General features: G+C 39.8%; 2 protein-coding genes and 1 pseudogene across 2 annotated transcripts; 2 read left to right on the top strand and 1 right to left on the bottom strand.

The window, feature by feature from the left end:
* Positions 1–3,975: 3,975 nt before the first annotated feature.
* Positions 3,976–4,485, top strand: UCN3 (urocortin 3). The gene has a single exon (XM_004477372.2). It carries the CDS (start codon positions 3,976–3,978, stop codon positions 4,483–4,485), a length of 510 nt encoding a protein of 169 aa, XP_004477429.2.
* A 2,893-nt stretch (positions 4,486–7,378) lies between these two features.
* Positions 7,379–17,624, top strand: LOC131274718 (tubulin alpha-3 chain-like; annotated as a pseudogene).
* A 255-nt stretch (positions 17,625–17,879) lies between these two features.
* TUBAL3 (tubulin alpha like 3) lies at positions 17,880–21,971 on the bottom strand. The gene is given in 7 exon segments (XM_058282328.1): positions 17,880–17,962; positions 17,965–18,075; positions 18,078–18,226; positions 18,228–18,293; positions 19,577–19,778; positions 20,338–20,569; positions 21,957–21,971. Coding segments are annotated over 7 exon segments (858 nt in total).
* Between the last annotated feature and the right edge of the window lie 1,536 nt (positions 21,972–23,507).

The following is a 23,507-nucleotide window of genomic DNA, read 5'->3' as shown; positions in this document are numbered from 1 at the left end:
GCAGAAGAGGAAAACAAATAGAACAAAGAGATCCTCTAAGTCAATCTCATAGATAAAGGCACTGAGATCCAGAGCATTTGGGGGACATGCCTAAGTCACAGAGCTTGTTTGTGAAAGGAACAGGATTGAGAGGCAGGTATGTGAAAGGAATAAGGGGACAAAGGAATAGAGGGATGGAAAGAGGGAAGTTTCCCTACAACTTTCCCTCCAGGGTTAACCCTTTCTCTTGTGAATTGGGCTTTGGTTGTTTAAATCCTTTCAGGATTAAGAAGTCATTCAAAACTGTTCCCAAGCTTTAAGATGCCTTCAATATACAAGGCAAGTAAAACAATGAATCATACTATATTTATCTAGGAACAGCACAATAAAACTGAAAGCCTGGTTATCAAATGCAATGTTTAAAGAAAGAAGAAGTCCATGTTTTCCACAGAGGCTGTCAACACATACCACTGGTAAAATGTTCTCTAGAAACTTTGGCATACAATTCTAACAAACTCAGAGATGGCCTCAAATTATGATCCTTGGCCAGTAGCATTAGCATGACCTAAGAATGCAGTAGCAGTTCAAATTCTCAGGCGCTGCATCAGACTTTTTTTTCCCCCACTAAAACAAAACTAATTCAAGTATATCACTCATACATGCACATTAGACCTTTTGGTTTGGAAACTCTCAGGATGGGTTCAGCCATAAAAAGGAATGAAGTTACATGCTACCATGTGAATGAACCTTGAAAGCATTACACTCAGTAAAATAAGCCAGATACAACTCAACAAATATTGTATGATTCCACTTATATGAAATATCTAGAATAAGTAAATTCATAGAGACAAAAAGTAGAAGTTACCAGGGGTAGGAGTAGGGGAAATGAGGAGATATTGCTTAACAGGTACAGAGTTTCTGTTGTGGGTGATGAAAAATGGCAGGTGATGATGGTAGCACAATGTTGTAAAAGTAATGCCCCTGAATTGTACACTCAAAATGTTTGAAATGGCAAATATTATGTTATGTATATCATATATGATATACATATTACCACAAGAAGAGAGGGAGGAAGGGAGGGAAGGAGGGAGAAAGGAGGGGAGAAACGCTCTTGGGATTGGGGTCCTGTAATCTGTGTTTGAACAAACCTGCCACATGATTCTTAAGCACTCTAAAGTTTGAAAATCACTTACTTAGATTAAAGTAAAGACAAAATTAATCTGCCTAGGGTGGGGTGGTGAGGGTGGTACATAGCCAAGAAATACAAGCCAGAAATACAATTCAACAAGGATATTGGTCTGCAGGATCAAATTACTAGATCAAATTACCTGGTTTATGTATAATAAATGCACTTCTGAAAAGGTTGTACATAAATCAAATCTTATGCTGAGAGGAACCGCAGATTATTTATTAAATGCCTGGTTATACCAAGAGCTTTCACATATTGATCTTTCACAATAACATTAATAAGGCAGCTATTATTATTCCCATTTATCAGATGATAAAATCAAAATTCAGAAAGGCTAATGACCTGCCTGAGGCCTTCAAACAAATAAGAAGCAGCATGGAATCTGGACCTAAATCTATCTAACTCTATGGTCTGTGTTGTTTCGCTGCCTGGTGTTACATGCCCAAATGTAGCTAGTCATAAATTTAGATTATTTAAGGGAAGGATCATGTATTTCTTTATTAAATGTTAGAAGAAAATAAGCTCCAAAATTTTATAATGAAAAACAAATGAACAAATAAAACAGCCTGTTTTCTTAGAAAAATAAATTAAAGAAAAAGAAGATACTAGCTATAATGGAGAGTACCTAAGAAAGCAACAGATTTCTACAGAACACTTGCCAAGTAAATAAGTGTGTGTATGTGTGTGTTTGTCTCCAGAGTAAGTAAAAAGCAATGATTTATGTGATCTTCTTTTAGAGAGAAAATTAGCCCAGTTTTTTGTTGTTGTTGTTGTTGTTGTTTATTAAGGGTCCAGTCTAGTCTCCTTCTGTTCACAATATAAAGAAGTTTGGAAGGGAGCTTGAGTCTATTCCCACTCATTTTACAGGAAATGACCTGCCCCAAGGTCACCTTGACAATAAGCTGCAGAGCCAAGCCTGGAATCAGGTCTTTGACTGTCAGCCCTGTCTTGCCACTACCTTGCACTATGACTGAGGAAACAAGATGACCCAGTGCCAGTCAAGCACTGCTAAATGTTCAGTGGAGGGCGTCTATCAATTTATCTAATTTATTCCATTTTTATTACTTATTCAACACTAAATAAAAAAAGAATTATCCCTAATGTCGTAATTAACCATATCCATTTTGCTTCCTTTTGTGGAAGCCAAGTATGTCTTAGGTAGCAAAATAAACTACAAGCTGTTCACCCAAACTGTGAACAGTTCAGCCTTTCACTACTTGTGTGTCAGGATAGTCCAGAGGATATTTCATTCTGACAATACCACTTGAGAAAGAGAGTATGTCAGGGTGTCAGCACATCGGAATAGGCAGAACAGTTGGCCATGCTTACTGTAGGAGGAGTTCAGGTGAAACCCCAGGCATTTTTGACCTCACGTTTCTTTTCTCATGCATGAGGAAGTATGCCAGTGAAGTCAATGAGCCTCAGGTCCTTATTTTAGAGATGGAAGGAGTGTGTGCCCACCAGGCAGGCAGGGGGGATTGAGGGGCTCGGGCAGTCCTAGGGCACAGGAGGTCAACTCTGCCACTCCACAATTTTCCTAAGGAACTGTCCCCACAGGCCACCCTCACTGTCATTACAATCTCAAACAAAAGTGTGCAAAGGAGACTGGGCAGAGGGCATGAGTGGTTCAGTAGGAGCCTTTCTCCACTGCTGGGAAAAGCCATTCAAGGTTCCTGTCTAATTGATGAGTGGGCCAACAACTTTGTGTAAGAGGGAAGGTTTGGTTCAAGTATCAGACCTTTAAAGCCCCAACAGCCTGAGTTACAGGAGGGCCACTGATCTGGACATTTTCATTGGCACATGTTTCATACCCTTTAAGGCTTTGTTGTTCCCTTTATCTTTCTCTCTTTTTTAAAAAATAGAAGAACAGATTCAAACGGTCCCTATAGACTACGATCCTTCCATATGGTAGAGTATCTCCACCTTGCCCTGGAGACAAGTGTACAAACCACTCTGCACTTGGAAATACCGATGAACAGGCACCTGGAGAAGGCCATCAGTTCATTCCCAGGAAAGCACTCTCCTGGCCAGTAGTGCCCTAGGTTGAATCTGAGACAATCACTTTCATTCAGTCTGACTTATAACCAAGGACACAACATATTAGAGACAACAGATTAGTTTGAGGACTGAAGTTCCATGACTGGAGAGAATACAGGTTTTCTCTGTGAGATATTTCAAAGTCTCACATGGAATCAAACTGGCTTTGGCTTCATTACTTCTACAGGCAAACCAACCAAATTAACAGGCCTGATTCTTCTTAAGAAGAGAAGCTATGCTGGCTAGCAGGAGACTAGTCTCAGAGATCTGCCTCAGGACCAATGATTAGATAACCAAATGCAAAGCTTTAAGCATAGGTATGCATTGAGCCAGCCTTACTAAACGAGAGAGGAGTAAAAATTTGCTTGGCCACTAAAATAAACCAAGTTAGGCTGCTAAGTACTTACTTGACATATTTGTTATTCACTTTGGGCCAGTGGCTACCTACAATGCTGAAGTAAATAAAACCCATAGGTACTAGTACAGAAATCATTATCCAACTTTCGTATTCCTCAGAACCTCCTGAGAGCTTGTTAACCCACAGATTTCTGGGGCCTAGAGTTTTTTATTTACTAGTTCTGGGGCAAGACCGGAGAATTACTTGCATTTCTACCAAGTTTCCAGGTGAAGATGATACTGCTGGTCGGAGAACCATACTTTGAGACAAAGTGTAGTAGAACATTAGCTACTGGATTTTAACCTAGGTCCACTGGACCCCTGAACCCCTCATACACCCTTTCTCACATCACTATTTTCTACTACAGGGAGAGATGCTGATGCCAGCCCACTTCCTGCTGCTCCTGCTGCTTCTCCTAGGGGCCCCAAAGGCAGGCCTCTCCCATAACTTCTACAAAGCCGAGTCCATCTTCAGCTGTATCAACACAGCCCTGTCTGAGGCCAAGAAGAGCCAACTGGAGGATGCACCCCTGCTGAGCAAAAGAAGCTTCCACTACCTGCCCAGTCAAGACCCATCTTCAGGAGAGGAGGATGGAGAGGAAGAGGATGACAAAGAGGACAGGGAGAAAAGGACCTTCCCTAGCTCTGGTGGTAGGGGCGGGGCTGGAAGCACCAGGTACAAATACTTGTTGTCCCAAGCACAGCTCAGGGAGAAGCTGTACCAGGACAAGGCCAAGAGTGACCAGCACACCAAGTTCACTCTGTCCCTCGATGTCCCCACAAACATCATGAACATCCTTTTCAACATCGCCAAGGCCAAGAACTTGAGAGCCAAGGCAGCTGCCAATGCCCACCTGATGGCGCAGATTGGGCGAAAGAAGTAGAGGTAGAGACAAAGCAGAAGGGCAGCACATCAAGGACAGAGGGTAAAGGCGGGGGTCAAGGTGGAGGACGAGGGGAGACCAAGGTTTTGCCAATCCAGTTGATTTGTATTTTGAGGGATCAGTTCAGTTTTGTAGGCCATTTACTACTGAAACCCTCTGATCTTTTCCTGCCTCCAACCCAGTTTCCTTTCTCTCTGTAAATATACACAAAAGTGCAGTATTGTTCAACTTTTAAAGATACAAGGCAGTTAATGTCTCTCCCTGCATTCTGTGTCTCCTTTCTTCTTTCCCATGACAAGAAGCAAAGTTCTCGCATGCCTCTCTCCAAACTACTCCCTGTTGACACCTTGGCAGAGAGGAGAGCAATCAGATATCCTCTGCTTTCCACGCACCAGCCCCAGCTGAGACAGAAAGCTGAGAGGATGCGCCAGTCGTCACCTTGTCGCCAAACCATGCCCCCCCAACTTCTCACCCACTCCCATTAAAACCAATGGTGTCTTGAACTCCTGGCTTATTTCAGTTCAATTAACACATTATTATGTAATAGATATTCTTTTCGAAAATTTCAGAATAAAAAGAAGACAATCTGTCTTATAATGGTTAGTAGACTTCCCAAGAGTCAGAAGAATTTATGAAGGACTGTGACTAAATTTGCACTGAGGACCTTCCTTTAAAGCAGATATAAATTTAAAAATAAATATAACTTTAGCTGTTGTCAGTAGAGAGATACTGGATTAAATGCTACTAAAGGAGATGGTGAGCTTTCCTGCAGCCAGCTGCATTCAAACCTCTAACACCGGATTAAGGAAAGCTAATTTGGGAGATTATTGATATCAACTTCCAATCTCTCGCAGGAGGCGATTGGTTCTTGGAGGGCTTGGGAGGAATAAAGGCGAGACCAAGAGGTTGAGAGCAGTCGAGCTGGCAGTACTGTGTTAGCTGTTGTTACCAGATCTAGAGACACTTTCACAGCCTAACCTTGGATCTGTTTCAGAATTGGCATCTGGGCTAGTGGGAGAGGGAGCTTTAAATTACCCCCCTCAGACATCCCAAACACCTGCATGGCTCTCTAGGGCCTGGGGCCATTAATTCTTTAAGAAGTTCTCATTGATCCCACAGTCACTGCCCAGCTCTGTGCTGGGTACTGAGGGAGGTACAAGACATAAGAGGTAAGACCCTGCTCTACCTGAGCCAGCAGCCTAAGTGAGTAGAAAAAAAACACCAAGATTCGAAACAGAATCAAACACTGCCAGGGTAAGTGATGAACTGCAAAGTGATTGCAATTTGTGTAAATATATATACACTAAGAATGGACATCAGCAGGAATTCTGACGGCCTCCTGGTGGCAAAGCCCAAGGACCAGGTTTCCAGAAGAGGATCTCCAGTTCTACTACCTCCTGTGTGGTGATAAATTAATAAATTAATATACCAAAAGAAAGAAAGAAAATGAACTGCGGAGTGAAATACAGAATACACACAAACCAACAACTACCACCACAACAACCAGGAGCAAAGTCAAAAAATGAATGTCAAATTTGGGATCATACATGCTACTCGTATCAAAGACAAATGGCTTATTGATCAAATGCATAAAGAGCTACTAAAAAGAACAAATTTAGGAGAAAATTAAACAATGGACATGAATAGACAGATCTCACACATAAACACGCAAATACAAATGACCCTTAAATATTTGAAAAGATGGTCAACGTCATCCATAATAAAAGAAAACAAATTAAAACTGCACTAATGTACATTACTCACCTATCAGATTGTCAGAAGTCTGTAAGTCTGACAATATGTTCCACTGGTGAGGTTAATAGCCTCCCTCTTCCACTGCTGGCTGGTGGGTGTATAAACCATAGGGAGACAATTTGGCAATACTTATCAAAATAATAAATTCATTTTATCACTATTCCAGCGATCTTACTTCTGGCAGGCCTTATTGAGAAAAGTTAAAATTTAAATTAAAAAAAAATGTTCCAAGTTGAAATTTTAAAAATATTCCATATCCTAAAAAGACCAATGCTCAAAAAAGTGATGCAATATGCAACTGGAAAAAAAAAATCGCATGATAAGAGTAGAAAAATCCTAGCCTGAGATTCTGTCCAAACCTGCTAAGGATGATAAGTCCCTGAGCAAATTCTTTAATGTCCCTGAATGGTGATGTTCCAGGAACTCTGCTAGGTGCTTTAGGAATATTATTGCATTTTATTCTCACAAACACATTTCAACGTAGCTATTACTTTTTCCTTGTTGAAAATGGAGAAATGGTTTCCCAGCTACTAAGTGGCAGTGTCAGAATTCAAACTGGGCTCTGTCTGGCCTCTGCTCCTTCCTCCATGCGGTTCTGACCCACCGTTTGTAAAATGGGCATGAAGAGGCCAGCCCCGCTGTCTTAGGTTCCAAGGGCTGCTGTAGCTGAGTCCCCCAAACACGGAGGCTTCAACCAACAGAAACCTATTAACTCCCAGTTCTGGAGGCTAGAAGTCTGAAATCGAGGTGTTGGCAGGGACATGCTCCCTCCGAAGACTCTAGAGGTGAGCCCTTCCTTGCTTCTCTAAGCTTGTGGTGGATGCCAACAATCCTTGATGTTCCTTGACTTGGTGGCAGTAAAACTCCAATCTCTGCTCCATCTTCCCATGGCCTTCTCCCTGGTGTGTCTCTGTATCCAAATCTCCTCTCCTTTCTCTTATGCAGATACCAGTCATTGGATTAGGGCCCACCCTAATCCAATAAACCCTCACCTTAACCTGATTGCATCTGCAAAGACCGGGTGGTCACATTCCCAGGTCCTTGGGGTTAGGACTTCAACATATCTTTGGGGGAGGATCACTAGGTAACCCACTGGACGTTCCTACCTATTGGGGCTATCATGAGCCTCAAGTGAACCATGAATGTGAAAGCAGTTAGCAAAGCACCACACAAATATTCAGGGTTAGGATTAGTATGTCCCCAGCAGGTGAGTCTGTATTTAGCATGCTTTCAGAGCCTCGGAGGTGATTTCAAGTGGGAGCGTAATCGCCCGGTTGATGTATTAGGGAGAACTTGCAAAAGCTGTAGCCTGCCAACAGCAGCTGGGAAAGCACATGGTTCCTGCTGGATGGGCAAGCTCAGCCATCCGCTGCCTGGAATCAGGCCCTGAGATGGGGATTTGAGGGCAAGTTGTGCTTCTAAACCTGTGTCCATAATGACATCAATATCGCATGGAAAGTAGAGGTAGCCACGTCCAAGGATCACCACCACCTTTACCCACCACTCCTGATTTCACTTTTGGTGGGACAAAAAGGAAGAACGGACTCTGAGACTTATTTCTGGAAAATGAAGAAACTCCTGATCCCCACTGCCTTCTTCTCAGTCGGAGAAGGAAAAATACATACACGGAGAAGAACCAGCCTCACCAGACACCAGAATCTAACAATCCAACGAGTTGCTATGGCTAAAGAGTATTTTATTAGAGCACAGCAAGCATTGAGTGGCACGGAAGAAACTTAGCACACAAGGCTTTACCTTTGTGGTTGGGAATTTTCATGAGTCCTTGATGCCTTAATATAATGATTTGTCATTTTGCAGAGGCACAATTTTGAATTACCCTGCCAGGCAGATGTGCACAAACATCAGGTGAGCAAGCCTAGTTTATTACCCAGCATTTGTGTCTCCAAGCAGACTGGGTTCTCTCTACTAATTGTTACAAATGCCCCTTATCATGAAAGGCCTGCAGAGGGTTACTTAGGTGTTATAAGATGTGTATCACTCATTTTGAGAGGAAATTGCTGATGAACAGAGCAATGCACAAAGGTTTTCAGCATATTCTCTCTGTGTTCAACCTAACAAAGAATCCTAAAAACAAGTACCAACAGCAAATGAAGCTGTCTGCTTCATGAGAGTAGAATAATCTTGAAAGTTGTAACCAAATATTGGGGAAAAATGGGAATGATGATCAGAATTCAAATCGGATGTTCTACATAATTCCAAGAAATGGGAGGGAGAAATATCCATGTTCAAGGATATTTAGTGTTAAACTAAAAAGACATTGACATGGATTAAGAGCCAAAGAAATCCAGACTCCAATCAGATGTGTAGCTAGCTCTGATGGTAAGACTCACAGATGCTAATCTGACTTGAAAATTAGATAAAAACAAGGCTCAAATCTACGAGTCAGCTATTGGACCACTGAGTGAACCACTGGGTTCCTTTTATAGACTATTGCTAGAGTTCGGCATGTCCCATTAGAGTCACCAACAGAAAACCAGTCACAGCCTGGTCAAAACCACTAAGAAACCTCAGCAAGCTGAGAAGACAAACGAGAAAAAATACATAGATAGATAGATAGATAGATAGATAGATAGATAGATAGATAGATAGATAGAGATATAAATATAGATTGTAGATGTAGATGTAGATATATTTTGGGACAGTAACTCAAACCTATGAGATGACAAATTGTTTTTAAAGTATAGTATATTTAATTCCAGGAGGTAATACAAACACACACAAGCATGTATGCATGCACATACCCATTGCATGTCCTGACTGATCTCACTTTAAAATCACAAGACTCATCAGATATGAACTCTTTATACTGTCCAGAACTGATCAAACATTTCCATAACAGTCACATACCTTCGATCCTAGTTTGTCACTCATTTTCTTGTTCCTCAAATTTCTAATATATCCTCCCCCAGCCAATCTCAGCTGATGGCTTTGCTTCCTATTTCACGAAGAAAACTGAATACTTCAGAAGTAGAATTTTACAACAATCTCACCCGCATCTGTCTACCTAACAGCTTCTGTACTCATGTACTCCTTTCCCTCCTACTAAGGTGAGTGAATTGTCCATGCTCCTACTTCAGGACACCCATCTCTTATGCATTAAGTTCTCATCCCCTCTTGCCTACTTAAAAACATTGATTCAGCAACCTTTCTTCCTCCTACATTATCATTACCCTCTCCACTGCATCATTTGTATCAGCATACAAACTCATTTTTACTTCTCCCATATTAAAAACAAAATACAACAAAACAAATGACCCACTTCTTCTTCCAGATAGTACCACTTTGGAGCAAAACTCTTTGGATGGATGACATCTCTGAATTCATTTTTCTCTTACTCTTCATTAAACTCCTATTAGTTAAGCTTCCATTCCCATCATTCCACTGAAACAGCTCTTGTCGTGGTCTGCCATGACCCTTACATTGCTAAATTCAATGGTCAAGCCTCAGTGCTCGTTTTACTTGATCTATAAGCAACATTTGACACAATGGACCACTACCTTCTACTTGGTATAGTTTTGTCCACTCTGTTTTTCTCCTTCCTCAATGGTACAGAGTCTCAGGGAATTGAATCTCAATGCAAACGTACAAACATTCACATTATTGGTGTCCCAGAAGGAGAAGAGAATAGAAAAGTGGCAGAAAGAATATTTGAGGAAATAATGACTGAAAACTTCCCAACCCTTATGAAGGATATAAATATCAACATCCAAGAAGGACAATGCACCCCAAACAGAATAAATCCAAATAGACCTATCCCGAGACATGCACTATTCAGAATGACAAATATCAGAGATAAAGAGAGGATACTGAAAAGAGCAAAAGAAAAGAAAAGCATCACATACAAGGGAAATCCAATCTTCATCAGAATCCATTGAGGAGAGAAGAAAGTGGTATGATGTACTTAAGGTACTGAAGACAAAAACTGCCAGCCAAGAAATCAGTATCTGGTGAAGCTGTCCTTCAAAACTGAGGGTGAGATCAAAGTCTTCACAAACAAAAACCAATAGAATATGTTACCAAAAGATCATATTTATAAGAGATATTAAAGTGGGTTGTATCAGTCAGCCAAAGGGGTGCCGATGCAAAAATACCAGAAATCTGTTGGCTTTTACAAAGGGTATTTATTTGGGGTTGGAGCGTACAGTTGTTACCAGGCCATAAAGCATAAGCTACTTCCCTCACCAAAGTCTTTAGCCACGTGTTGGAGCAAGATGGCTGCTGACTTCTGTGAGGGGCCAGGCTTCCTCGGTTCCTCTCTTCCTGGGGCTTGCTTCTCTTTCCTCACAAGCAAGCTCCTCTGTATGCTTATTTCCTGGAGCTCCAGCTCAAGACTCCAGAATCAAAACTCCAACAGCAAAACTCCAACTTCAAAATCTCCAACTCTGTCCTTTGCCATGTCTTTTATCTATGAGTCCCCAGTGGGTGGGGACTCAACACCTTACTGATGTGGCTAAATCAAAGCCATAATTATAATTTAATCATGTCCAGGTACAAACCAGTTTACAAACATAATCCAATATCTATTTTTGGAATTCATAACTAAATCAAACTGCTACAGGGGTGCTGCAGTGTGAAAGTAAAAAGCAAGGGTGAGAGATTTAGAAAAAAGTTTAGAAATGAAGATTATTAGGAAGGGCAAACTAAAGGATAAGAAGAAAGACAATATAAGATATGACAACAGAGAACTGAAGGACAAAATGGATGAAGTAAGTAATGCCTTTACAGTAATAACACTGAATGTTAATGGATTGAACTCCCCAAACAAAAGACATAACTGATAGAATGGATTAAAAATTATGAGCTGTCTACATGTTGTCTACAAGAGACCCACCTCAGACATAAAGACACAACCAGGTTAAAAGTGAAAGGTCAGGGAAACGGACTTGGCCCAGTGGTTAGGGCGTCCGTCTACCACATGGGAGGTCCGCGGTTCAAACCCCGGGCCTCCTTGACCCGTGTGGAGCTGGCCCATGCGCAGTGCTGATGCGCGCAAGGAGTGCCGCACCACCCAGGGGTGTCCCCCCGTGTAGGGGAGTCCCACGCGCAAGGAGTGTGCCCGTAAGGAGAGCCGCCCAGGGCGAAAGAAAAGTGCAGCCTGCCCAGGAATGGTGCCACCCACACTTCCCATGCCGCTGACAACAACAGAAGCAGACAAAGAAACAAGATGCAGCAAATAGACACAGAGAACAGACAACCGGGGGAGGGGGGGAGTTAAATAAATAAATAAATCTTTAAAAAAAAAAGTGAAAGGTCAGAAAAGGGTATTCCATGCAAACAGGAACCAAAAAAAGCTGAAGAAGACCAAATAAATGTAAAATAATAACATTATATTATATGAACAATAATTACCTAGTGCAACTGGCAATTTGTTCCTATGATTTGTATTCCATAATTTTTTACATACATAATAAACTCTTCCTTTTAATTGAGGAGGACTGGAGAAAAGACATTTTTGGATACTTCATTTTTCTTTAACCATTTCTTATTCATACTCTTTAATTAAAATAATCTGTCTGGATCAATAATGATTTAGCATGACTACTGTTGAGCAAGATTTTGAGTTTTTCTGTCTCATAAAACTATGCAGCAAATTGTTATATGCTGTAATTCATTCAAACGAGATGTGAAGAATTCCCAAATAGGAAATTGATTATCTAGAAAGAATTTTGGCCTAAATGGAAATTAAATAACTAAGCCAACAATTTATTTCATTCTTAGAGATTATTATGAGCAATAGTTAGAGCTGTAATATAAAAATTAGAATTATGTTATAATTAATTTCTATTATATTTGAATTATTATTTACATTTATAAATGTTTGTTGCTATGCTATTTTTTTTTATAATTGAATATATTTTAATATATTAAATCTAACCTGGCCTTGCACTCCCTTTTAAAATTTGTAATTTCTTTCAATCTATTTTCCTATTTATTTTATAATTTTACAACCAAGAACTTTTTAACAACTAAAAAAAAAGCCATTGATTATACACTTTGAAGAGATATATGGTATTTGAATATATATCAATAAAACTGCATAATAAACAAATAATAGCTAGGAATAGCTATGTACAGCAGGGGATACAGAAAGATTAAGAGGTAAGGAATTTTCTTGTTTGTCTGTTTTTTATTTATTTTATTGAAATCATGAAAATGCTTTAGTAATGATTAAGTGATGAACACACAACTATATGATTATACCAAATACCATTAATTGTATTTAGGATAAATTGTTTGCTTCATTAATATGTATCAATAAAATTGATTTGTTTTAAAAACAAAACAAAACTGCAGTCCCTTATCCCCCTTATCCTGCTCAATTACTTTCCCAAATAACACCTATTACTGTTTAACATGCAATATAGTTTACTATTTATTGTGTTTTTTGTTTGTCTACAAAGCCTGCTCCCAACCCAACTACAATACAGACTCCATAAGGCAGGGATTTTTGTTATTGTTGTTGTTGTTGTTTAATGTTGTATCCCAGTGACTAGCACGATAGATGCTCAATAAATAATTGTTGAAAGAGCAAATCAAATAAAACTGTATTGTAAGAAATCTGTGCATATGGCATTTAAAGTATGGTATTTTTAATACCTAAGAGTATTTGGCCTAATAGAATAGTATTCAACTTTGTATTTATAATTTTAAAATATGTAAACTGAGCAAATAACTTACACTTGTGATATTAAGTAGACATCTTAGGATTTTATAGACAATTTGGGAATATTTGAGAATAGTTAATCACCATAATTAGCGTTATTTATTAGATCTTAAAAGAATTACTTAAGATACTTAGGAAGGCTTGTCAGACAATTGAAGTCCATAAAAGAAAACAGAATATATTAAATTTATAAATACAATCTAAAATCCTTGAAAGTTTATCTAAGACTGTAAAGAGGACCAAAAAATATGTATATTACCTTTAAAAGGGAATATTTACATGTGCTAGACTTAACGATCAATTTGTAAGCTGAATTAAATATTTAATTAGGATTTTAGTGTAATTTTAATAGATTAACTATTAATTTTTAAAAACAAAAGAAAAACTCTAGATGGTCTTTTCTAGGCACGCACACACAGGTATGCACAAAGGCCTTCCAGGACATCAAAAACCTGTTTTTTTTAAGCATTTCAATAGTGCCCTCCAGCGTCTGAAGAGAGAAACAGCACATGAACTTTAAAGAAAATCTTTAAAGACTTAGTAAAAGCCTAATAAAAGTCCAAATCATTGTGAAGGATGTGAAAAAGGAAAAAAAAAATTATATCAATGGGAGATTTCAGAACTTCTCTCAACTACCTTTAAATCCTGGGTGGGAGCAAGTGAGTGATATCTGACTGCTCTAGTAGCTCAAAAGAGGGCACACAAAAGAAGAATCCCAAGAGACTTCATGGAGCAGGTGACATTTGAACTAGGCTTTGAAGTAGGAATTAAATGGCAAAGTTGCAAAGGGAAAGAAGAAAGTAAGTAGTGAGAATGAGGACAGGCATAGGTAAGAGAGAGAAACATACATTTTGGAAATGATGAGTCGTTTAGTAAGATTGAAATGAATAAGAGAACAGTGAAAGATGGAACTAGTTGGGGCAGGCTCTAAATTCCATGCACAAGAGTTTAGACTTCATGCTTAAGGCAGTGGAGAGTCTTTGCAGCTTTGAGTAAGGGAGTAAAATGATCCCAACTGTGCTCAGTCATAGGGTAATGTATAGGATGGATCAGAAGGACAGAATTAAAGGCAAAAAAGCACTTAGATACTAGTGCAATGGTTAAGGGGAGAGGATTTGATGACTTGAGCTAGGATGGCTTCATGAGAAGGGGGGAAAAAGGAGCTGATTCCAGAAACATTCCAGAAGTAGAATTGATAGGATGTAGAGAAATAGGAAAAAGTTGAAAATAATGGTGTTACATTAATGTAAATTGTTAATAGTAGGGGAAACTGCACTTGGGGGCATATGGGAACTCTGTACTTTCTGTGCACTTTTCCTGTAAACCTACAATTGCTCTAAAAATAATGTCTATTTTTTCAACTTAAACAAATGTTTATTTATTTTTAAAAACTCAAAGCAAAAATTATCTTTATGAGATCATCATTGAATAGAGCATACTTTTTTCTTCTTTAGGAGTCCACAAGAGACATTTTGAACTAACAAACCTCTTAGCCTGAAGGTAACAAATTGGTTTCCTGGCCTATTAACAAAGTCACAGTCAGGGTGCTCACATAACTCAACATCAGTTCCAAGCAACTTTTTTTTTAAACAAATCAATATTATTGCTACATATTAACAAACCATACAATTCATCTAAAGGGTACAATCAATGGCATTTGGTATAATCACAGTCGTGTGTTCATTACTTCAGTCATTATTATAGCATTTTCATTATTTCAATAATAAAAAAAAAGACAAGAAAATTCCTCACCTTTCAATCTCTGTTTCCCTTGCTGTACAGAGCTGCTATTTCTGACTATTCTTGCACAACTGTTTATTTAGTAAGCAGTTTTAATGAGATATATTCACATACCATGTGATCTATCCAAAGCGTATAATCAAAGGCTTTTAGTATAATCATAATGCTGTACATTCATCACCTCAAAAATTTTAGAACAATTTCATTACTGAAAAAGAAAGACTTGGGAAACGGACTTGGCCCAGTGGATAGGGCGTCCGTCTACCACATGGGAGGTCCGCGGTTCAAACCCGGGGCCTCCTTGACCCGTGTGGAGCTGGCCCATGCGCAGTGCTGACGCGCACAAGGAGTGCCCTGCCACGCAGGGGTGTCCTCCATGTAGGGGAGCCCCACACACAAAGAGTGAGCCCTGTAACGAGAGCTGCCCAGCATGAAACAAAATGCAGCCTGCCCAGGAAAGGTGTCCCACACACAGAGAGCTGACACAACAAGATGATGCAATAAAAAGAAACACAGATTCCTGTGCTGCTGACAACAACAGCGGACAAAGAAGACGCAGCAAATAGACACAGAACGCAGACAACTGGGGTGGGGTGGGGTGGGGTGGGGGTGGGGGGGAGAGAAATAAATAAATAAATAAATAAATAAATCTTTAAAAATAAAAAAAAGACTCCATGCCCCTTAGCAGTCCTTCCCCAGCCCTACATAACCACTAATTTAATTTCATCTTATAAATTGATTTATATTTATGTTTTATATAAATGGAATCATATAATATATAGTACTCTGGTCTCCTTCACTTTGTATAATTTTTTGGTCTGATATTTACATTTTGTAGTATTAACCTATATTTGCTTAGCTTCAAAGAAAAATGGTCTTATATATGCATTTTTCAAAAGTCTGTTTTTAAAAATGATGTTACTTAGAACCTACTTAAGTGGGAAGATGATGACATAAATAAATTAGATAGAGAACACCAAAGGAAGAGCAGGTTTCTTAAGAGGAAAATGGTAAGTTTTCTTGGGCGAAGATGTAAAGGTAGGCTAAGCATCTGTGAGAACAGGTCAAGCAAGGTGGTGGAAATTCAGGTTACTTGGAAGCAAAGCAGGTGGGGGGATGGAAAGTACAAAAAAATAGTATAAGAGACATTCAGGGCTATGTGAAAATATTTGACATATGTATAATTGGAGTTCCAGGTGGGGAGGAGAGAAAAATTGGTTAGAAACAATATTTGAAGAAATACTGGCAAAGAATTCTCCAAATCTGACACAAGACATCAAACTACAGATTCTAGAAAGTCTATGAAGCACAATAGGATAAACACAGCAAAACTCACACCAAAGCACATCATGTTAAAATACCAAAAGGGAAAAGACACTACTTTCAAAGGTGCAACGTAAGACCAACCTAGTACTTTACCTGAGAATACAATTCCCCCTGTCAACTTTTGCCCTATTGTATTAGTCAGTCAAAAGGGGTACTGAAGCAGTGTCAGAAATCTGTTGGCTTTTATAGCATTTATTTGGGATAAAAGCTTATAGTTACAAGGCCCTAAAAAGTCCATCTCAAAGTTGATTTCTCACCAAAGTCAGTTGCCGTGTGTTGAAACAAGATGATTGCCAGTCTCTGGAGGGTTCAGCCTTCATCTCTCTCACCTCCAGGCTGGCATAGGGCTTGTTTCTTTCTGGGATTTCTCAGCACTGCTAACTATCAGGCAAATGGCTCATCTCTTTTTCTGGGGCCACAGGATCAAAGCTCTTTCCTCTGCCCTATCTATGGAGCTCTCTCTCTCTTCCTGTGTATCTTCTTCTGTGTCTTCTTGAGCGAATGCCCTTTTATATCAGACTACCAAGGGGGCAGGGACTTAACCTGAATTACACCCTACTGATGCGATAGAATCAAAGCCCTAATCCTAACATAATTTTTTAAAAAGATTTATTTTATTTATTTCTCTCCCCTTCCCCCTGTTGTCTGCTCTCTGTGTCCATTCGCTGTGTGTTCCTCTGCATCCGCTTGCATTGTCAGGCAGCACTAGGAAGCAGAGTCTCTTTTTTGTTGCATCATCTTGCTGCATCAGCTCTCCGTGTGTGCGGCGCCACTCCTGGGTGGGCTGCAATTTTTTCACATGAGGCGGCTCTCTTTACAAGGTGCACTCCTTGCATGTGGGGCTCCCCTATACGGGGGTCCCCTGTGTGGCATGGCATTCCTTGTGCATGGCAGCACTGCACATGGGCCAGCTTACCACACAAGTCAGGAGGCCCTGGGTATCAAATCCTGGACCCTCCATATGGTAGGCAGATGCTCTATCAATTGAGCCACATCTGCTTCCCAATCTTAACATAATTTAACCAAAGATATCTCAGATGAATCTAATACAATCAAAAGGCATCACATCCAGAGAAACATACCAGTTTACAAACATAATCCCTATCTTTTTTGGGGTCCATAAACAATCTCAAACTGCCACAACCATCATCTCTGCCGACAAAGCCTACTGTGAGCAGTTCTCAGTGCTAGACATCACCACTGCTTATTTTGATTTCTCCAACCAGCTGGTCAAATGTGATCCTCAGATTGGGCAGTACCTGGCCCGCTGTCTACTGTACAGAAGGGATGTGGTCACTAAGGATGTGAATGCAACAATTGCAGCCATGAAGTTGAAGAATGCTATTCAGTTTGTAGATTGTTGGTGCCCACCGTAAAACCAGTGGGATACCAATCAGCCTCCATCGTGGTGCCAGGAGGGGACCTGGCCAAGGTACAGTGGGCATTCTGCATACTAAGCAGCACCACAGCAATCACACAGGTCTAGGCCCACCTGGGCTACAAGTTTGACCTCATGTACACCAAGTGGGCATCTCTGCATTGGCACATTAGAGAAGGCACAGAAGAAGGGGAGTTCTCAGAAGCCAGGGAAGATTTGTCAGCCCTGGAGAAGTATTATGAAGAAGTGGGGTAAAGTTTCTGATGCAAGTATGACTGGTGAAAACCAATGTGAAGTTAACATATCGTACTTTCTTTTCAAACCATTATATACTTGGTAGATAGAGTTTCCTTGATTAGATTTTTTTTTCAAAGGAATGAAATCAGACAAAACTATGAGCTCCACAACAAATTAAATGAGGCAGTACTAACAATGAACCTATTTCCTTGTCTATCAGTGTTATTCAGCAACTGCTCCCTGTGAACTTGCTAAGGTTTGGAGTCCTTTATCCTACTGGGTCACTCCTGTATTTATTATTACTATGTTGTTACTATATACACAGGTATATAGTACTAGATTGGTCTGGAATTCAGATCCACATTCCGAGGCCCTTCAAACCAGAAGGAAGCAGTAATGGAAGAATCCGCATGACCTATCAGCCTATTGATGTCATCATAAGAAGGGCGTTCAACATCAGGCTTCCATGGCACAGGTCATAGACGGCCTCATCGTCCACCGTGAAGGCACAGTCTGAGTACTCCGTGGTTGAATGGGTGGTGAGGATGGAGTTGTAAGGCTCCACTACAGCAGTGGAGATCCTGGGGGCTGGGTAGACAGAGAACTCCAACTTATATTCTATATTCTATGGAGAGCTGCTCCATTAAGAGAAATGTAAATCCTGATTCAGTGCCTCCTTCGAAAGCTCTGGAAAATCAAAACTCCGCGGAATCCATTGTACTACTTTGCCCGGGGGAAGATAAATGGAATTTGAGAACTCAATCAAATAAATCCACAAACAGCAGTAATGGTAGGATACAACAAGCTCCCCCCAAAACATTTTCAGAAAGGACTTCTTTACCATTAATCCTACTGCAAATGGGTCTATTTTGAAATATACTTGGGTGGTACTTCTGGAGTGGGGGGGGGAGGAGCTCCTTGGAATTTCACTATAAACAAAGAGTAAACATACAGCCGTCTGTCACTACTCTTCATGAATGCATCTGTATGTGATCTAAAGCAATGCCTTTTTCAATAACAAAGAAAAGGAAAGGACCAAAGAAATATTTTTTTAAAGATTTATTTGTTTATTTCTCTCCCCTTCCCCCCACCCCCCACCTCAGTTGTCTGTTCTCTGTGTCTATTTGCTGCGTCTTCTTTGTCCACTTCTGTTGTTGTCAGCTGCACAGGAATCTGTGTTTCTTTTTGTTGCATCATCTTGTTGTGTCAGCTCTCTGTCTGTGCAGTGCCATTCCTGGGCAGGCTGCACTTTCTTTCGCACTGGGTGGCTCTCCTTATGGAGCGCACTCCTTGAGTGTGGGGCTCCCCTACGCGGGGGACACCCCTGCGTGGCATGGCACTCCTTGCGCGCATCAGCACTGCGCATGGGCCAGCTGCACACGGGTCAAGGAGGCCCGGGGTTTGAACTGCGGACCTCCCATGTGGTAGACGGACGCTCTAACCACTGAGCCAAGTCCTCCGCCAAAGAAATATTTAAATGAATTTTTCCTTCACAGTTAGATGAAGTGTCTATCCCTTTATGCTCAATCGACTCTATGCTGGTTTAAAAAACATGGCTGGTGATTGTACTAAACACCAAAACACTTACTAGGCAAAGGATTCACCAGGCTCAGGTGCATAAAGGTGAATTGACTGTTGGTGAGTAAAGTAACTAATTTCCAGTAGGGAGTGTCTCCTGTAACTTTACAAACAGTGGTTACTCTCTAAAAATGTGGGAGTTCCTGACAGCAAGATAAATCCCGTCCAGTGTCCAGGGTAAATAGAGGCTACGGCAGTAAGTGAGAAGGCTTCTTGCGTCCTTCCTACATAGCAAAGCGCATTCAAAGTCAAATTTAGGACACATCACCAGCTGTGAGCATCCACCCTGATGCTCCAAGGTGAACAGGCTGGGTGGCAATGGAGGTGATAGTGGGTGGTGGTGGTAGGTGTTCTGCTACAGCAGATGTATGATAACCTAGGAGGAGTCTTGCTGATGAATCAGAAGCGCCTTAGGCCTGGCCAAATCTAAAGAGAAGAGGAGCCACTGCAGCTTTCAGGTCCTTTCCAGCACAAGGTAGATGGTCTCTGACCCCACCAAGTAGAGACCTCAGGCATAATTGTTTGCAGCAGCTTCCTTTCCGCTGAGGCTGCTCAGGGTGGAAGAGTAAAGAGTACTCCCCATCCGAATCCCATCTGCAGAGGGTGGGACGAGGTCAGTGCACTCGCCCAATTCAGCTCTTTAACCTTTTGCCAATACTTTCACTGTCCTGTACCGTGACCTCCATTCTTTCCCCTACAAAGTCAGCTTTTAATAAACACAAAAGTGTATTGATCTTCCTGGCAATTAGAAGACTTATTCAGCTCTTTGCTTCTTTAAAAAATTTTTCAAATATTCTACTCTTTATAAACAAGTAATGCCAAATTTTCCAACTCAGCCAGTAGCATCCAGCAACTGGCTCTCAAATCCAAGAAAAGATTTAGTGTTCTGCTACAGCAGATGTGTGTGAAAAAATTAACACGATTTTAATAGTTTCATCATAAAGAAAATGAAGGCTAACTTCATCTTCCCTTTGGGTATGTTTATCATGTTAATTACCCTAAATGACCACTGAGTGATTCTTTAAAGTTGGAAAAGGACGGTATTGTCCTATTCACATAGAGTAGTATAATCTGATAATTCCACCCACTGATACTTGATTTGTTTGTTTTGATTATGGATGGTTGATTAGCCTGGAGTTTAAACTTTCATTACCTTTAAGAGTTGGTTCCAGGTCCATAAAGAGTACATGCTTCCCAGCTCTTTTCTCACAGAAAGTATTGAAAGATGTATTTGTATGCTGCATTTTAGCATTTGCCAACTGATCCTTTGTACTGTCAAGAATGATGCCATTTGGCTGGATTCCATAGTCCAAGCAATTGAGTTTCCAAAAAGCACCCCCAATCTGGATGCCAGCTTGGCCAATGGGAATGGAAAGGCATTCCCTCTGAAATAAGCCATAGTAAATTATAACTGAATGGGCCTTCTTAGATGAGATGACCTATGTTACTCAACACTTCTGGTTAAAAGTCAAAGAAGCCAAGCAAACTTAAGCCAACAAGAGAAATTTAATATAAAGCTAATTAAAAATTTCTCCTGGGAAACAAAGGCCAGGGTAGAGCTAGGCTTCAGGAACAATTGAAACCAAGGACTCAAATCCATTAAAAGGTTTCTTCCAACTAGATAAATTAAGCAACTACTGTATACCTGGCTAAGAATTGGGTTGAGACTACATATTCTGGGTTGACTCACCCAAAATAAATTTAACTAGTTATTTAAAAGAAAAAGAAACCAAAACCAATGGGTAGCCTTGTCACATCTTAAAAACTATTGCAGTTCAATTTAAAATCTTAGCTTTTTGTGCCTTAAGATTTTATATTTACTATTCATCTGGTCTATGAATAAGGATGGATATTCTAATATTAAAAGTAACAGAAAATTTACCAAGGAAAAAAGCAATAGATTTAACAACCCAAAAATATAACACTTCTATACCACAACAAACACACACTAAAACTGGGCAAAAGTTTGCAATAAGCACAATGAAAGGTTACATATAAATCAATTTTTATGACTTCAGTTTAAATAACACCTGAGACACCTGTTAGATATTATGTACACAAACAACCTAAACAAAGGGATTACAAAAGGAAGAAATAATCTTAAATGCAAAGATTTAGCTACAATGGCATTTACTGCGTTATATTTATAAGAGCAAAAAACAAGAACCAACCTACTTAACCATTCACCTATTGTTAGGCATTTAGAGGATGGCACATCAATTCAATGGAAAGTTATGTAGCCCTTAAATGTTTACCAAAAAAACTGTGTGAAACGGAAAGTGCTTATGATAAAATATTAAGTAAAAAACGTAATTATATAGAATATGAGATTAAATACATTTAAAAATAGGCATAGAAAAATCTGAAAGAAAATGTATCGTAATATTAACTGCTGTTAAATCTGGGCAGTAAATGATTTTTTTTCTTGCTTAAACTTTATTGTTTCCCTCTATCCTCACCAGTCTGTACCGCCCACTGTATGAAAACCCTAGGAGTATAGATTTCACTTTTAAATCAAAATTCACTTTTTTTTTTAAGGACAAACGCCTTTTTTGGCAATTTGAAACAGACATAAATGTATACTCCTCCAAGAGGTGGAAAGGAAAAAGCTAAAGTTAAATCCTAAAAAATCTAAAGTGGCATCAATGGCTGATTTTAATAATGGTGTGTTTTGCTTGTCAGTGGCCCTGGAGCAGGTGAATGGAGGGGGCCTGCCCTGTAAGGAGCCTATTTTCTGCTCTCTCAGTTTGACCTCATAAACTGACAGGCCACCCTGAAGTCTTCCATGGCTGCACTCACCCAACGTCTGAGATCCCACCACACAAAACCCCAACTCTCCTAGGTCAGTCACTGGCCGGAAACCTCCCCACGCTCAGGGAGGGAGCTCTGGCCGGTCACACCCCCGCCATCTGACGAGAACTCTGCTCATTCTCAGCGGCATGTAACTCTTGTATTTGACACCATTATTCAGAAGGAGACTGCCTTGCTTTATGAGAAGTTAAAAATCACTACTTATGTAGTAATTCCACCTGGTGTCTTCTCTCCATAGCTCAGTCTCTTGTGTCAAAGGCTGTAAACTTAATTTAAAAAGCACTCTGCTTACTACCAACTAATTTTTGAACCTCTATCTGGTACATAAAAATCAAAACAATACAGTCATTCTAAACAGGCTGTTAACACCTTTTTCTGCGAGGCACACTCTTCATCCCTCTCGCCTACTGTTGGACTTAATCTAAATACATCAACTATGGTGATGAAATCAACACATGGTTCCTTAGAGTCAGGTAAAACTAAAAAAAAAAAAAAAATGGTGCATTTCTATAACATGACAGTTTCTCAATCTAAAAAGTTTGCATGCAGATTTCTTTTCACCAGCAACCTTCCTTAGCTGTTTATAGCTGAGTCCTCTAGCCCACTAAGTAAAATCGGAATGCACACATGGTATTTGCTCACAGTATTCACAGTAAAAACAGTCCCCAACATGACAAGCCAATTCATATCGGTCTTTTATCCAAGCGGTTTAGACATCAGAGTGATGCTGTTCTTTCTGAACTCAGCAGGAATATGTAGCCAAGAATCAATCTTGGCCTTCCTGGTTTTAGATGCAGTTAAATTTATAACATAACTGTCCAGGGGTATGCAAAGCTTGCTTTACATTATTCATCTCCTAGCCTTTCCTTCCTTTCCCAACTATCTATGAAAACATTAGTCAGTCTATAAAACACTATAAGATCATAAAGTGCCAACTAAATATTAATACTGATGTCACAGTGTATTAATAAATGCTGAAAAGCTTACTTGAATTACTAGGAAAAGTATAATTTTTTATTAAACTTTTTATTTTGAGATAAAAGTAGATTCGCATGCAGTTGTAAGAAACTATACATAGAAATCCCATGTTTCCTTTATACGTTTCCCCCAATGGTAACATCTTGCAACACTATAGTAAAACACACCCAGCAGTTGACATTAATACAATCAAGATATACTACATTTCCTTTGCTACAAAGATCCTTCACGTAGGTAGGCGTAATTTTTATAAGCAAAACAGTATTTAAACATACTTAAAATGCCCAGTGGTATGAGGATCAAAGCTGGAAAATCCATGGGAAAACTTGCTTCCATTTAAGAACTAAAAATACTAAGATACTAAAGATTACTGTGACTCACACATAAGAGACTAAAAGGGGAGATGAATCTAAAAAGGTGGTCCCAAAATAGAAATATTGTAGGTAATTATATTTATTATCACACTCGAAGAGCCAAAGTCAGTAGAGGACAAAAACAGTATTCTGCACACTTTATCCTGCAATACATTTATGA

The sequence above is a fragment of the Dasypus novemcinctus genome, chromosome 20, assembly GCF_030445035.2.
Source record: "Dasypus novemcinctus isolate mDasNov1 chromosome 20, mDasNov1.1.hap2, whole genome shotgun sequence".
Classification (NCBI taxonomy): Eukaryota; Metazoa; Chordata; class Mammalia; order Cingulata; family Dasypodidae; genus Dasypus; species Dasypus novemcinctus.
Note: the sequence above shows the minus strand (reverse complement) of the source record. Positions and strands in the feature narration are given on the sequence as shown.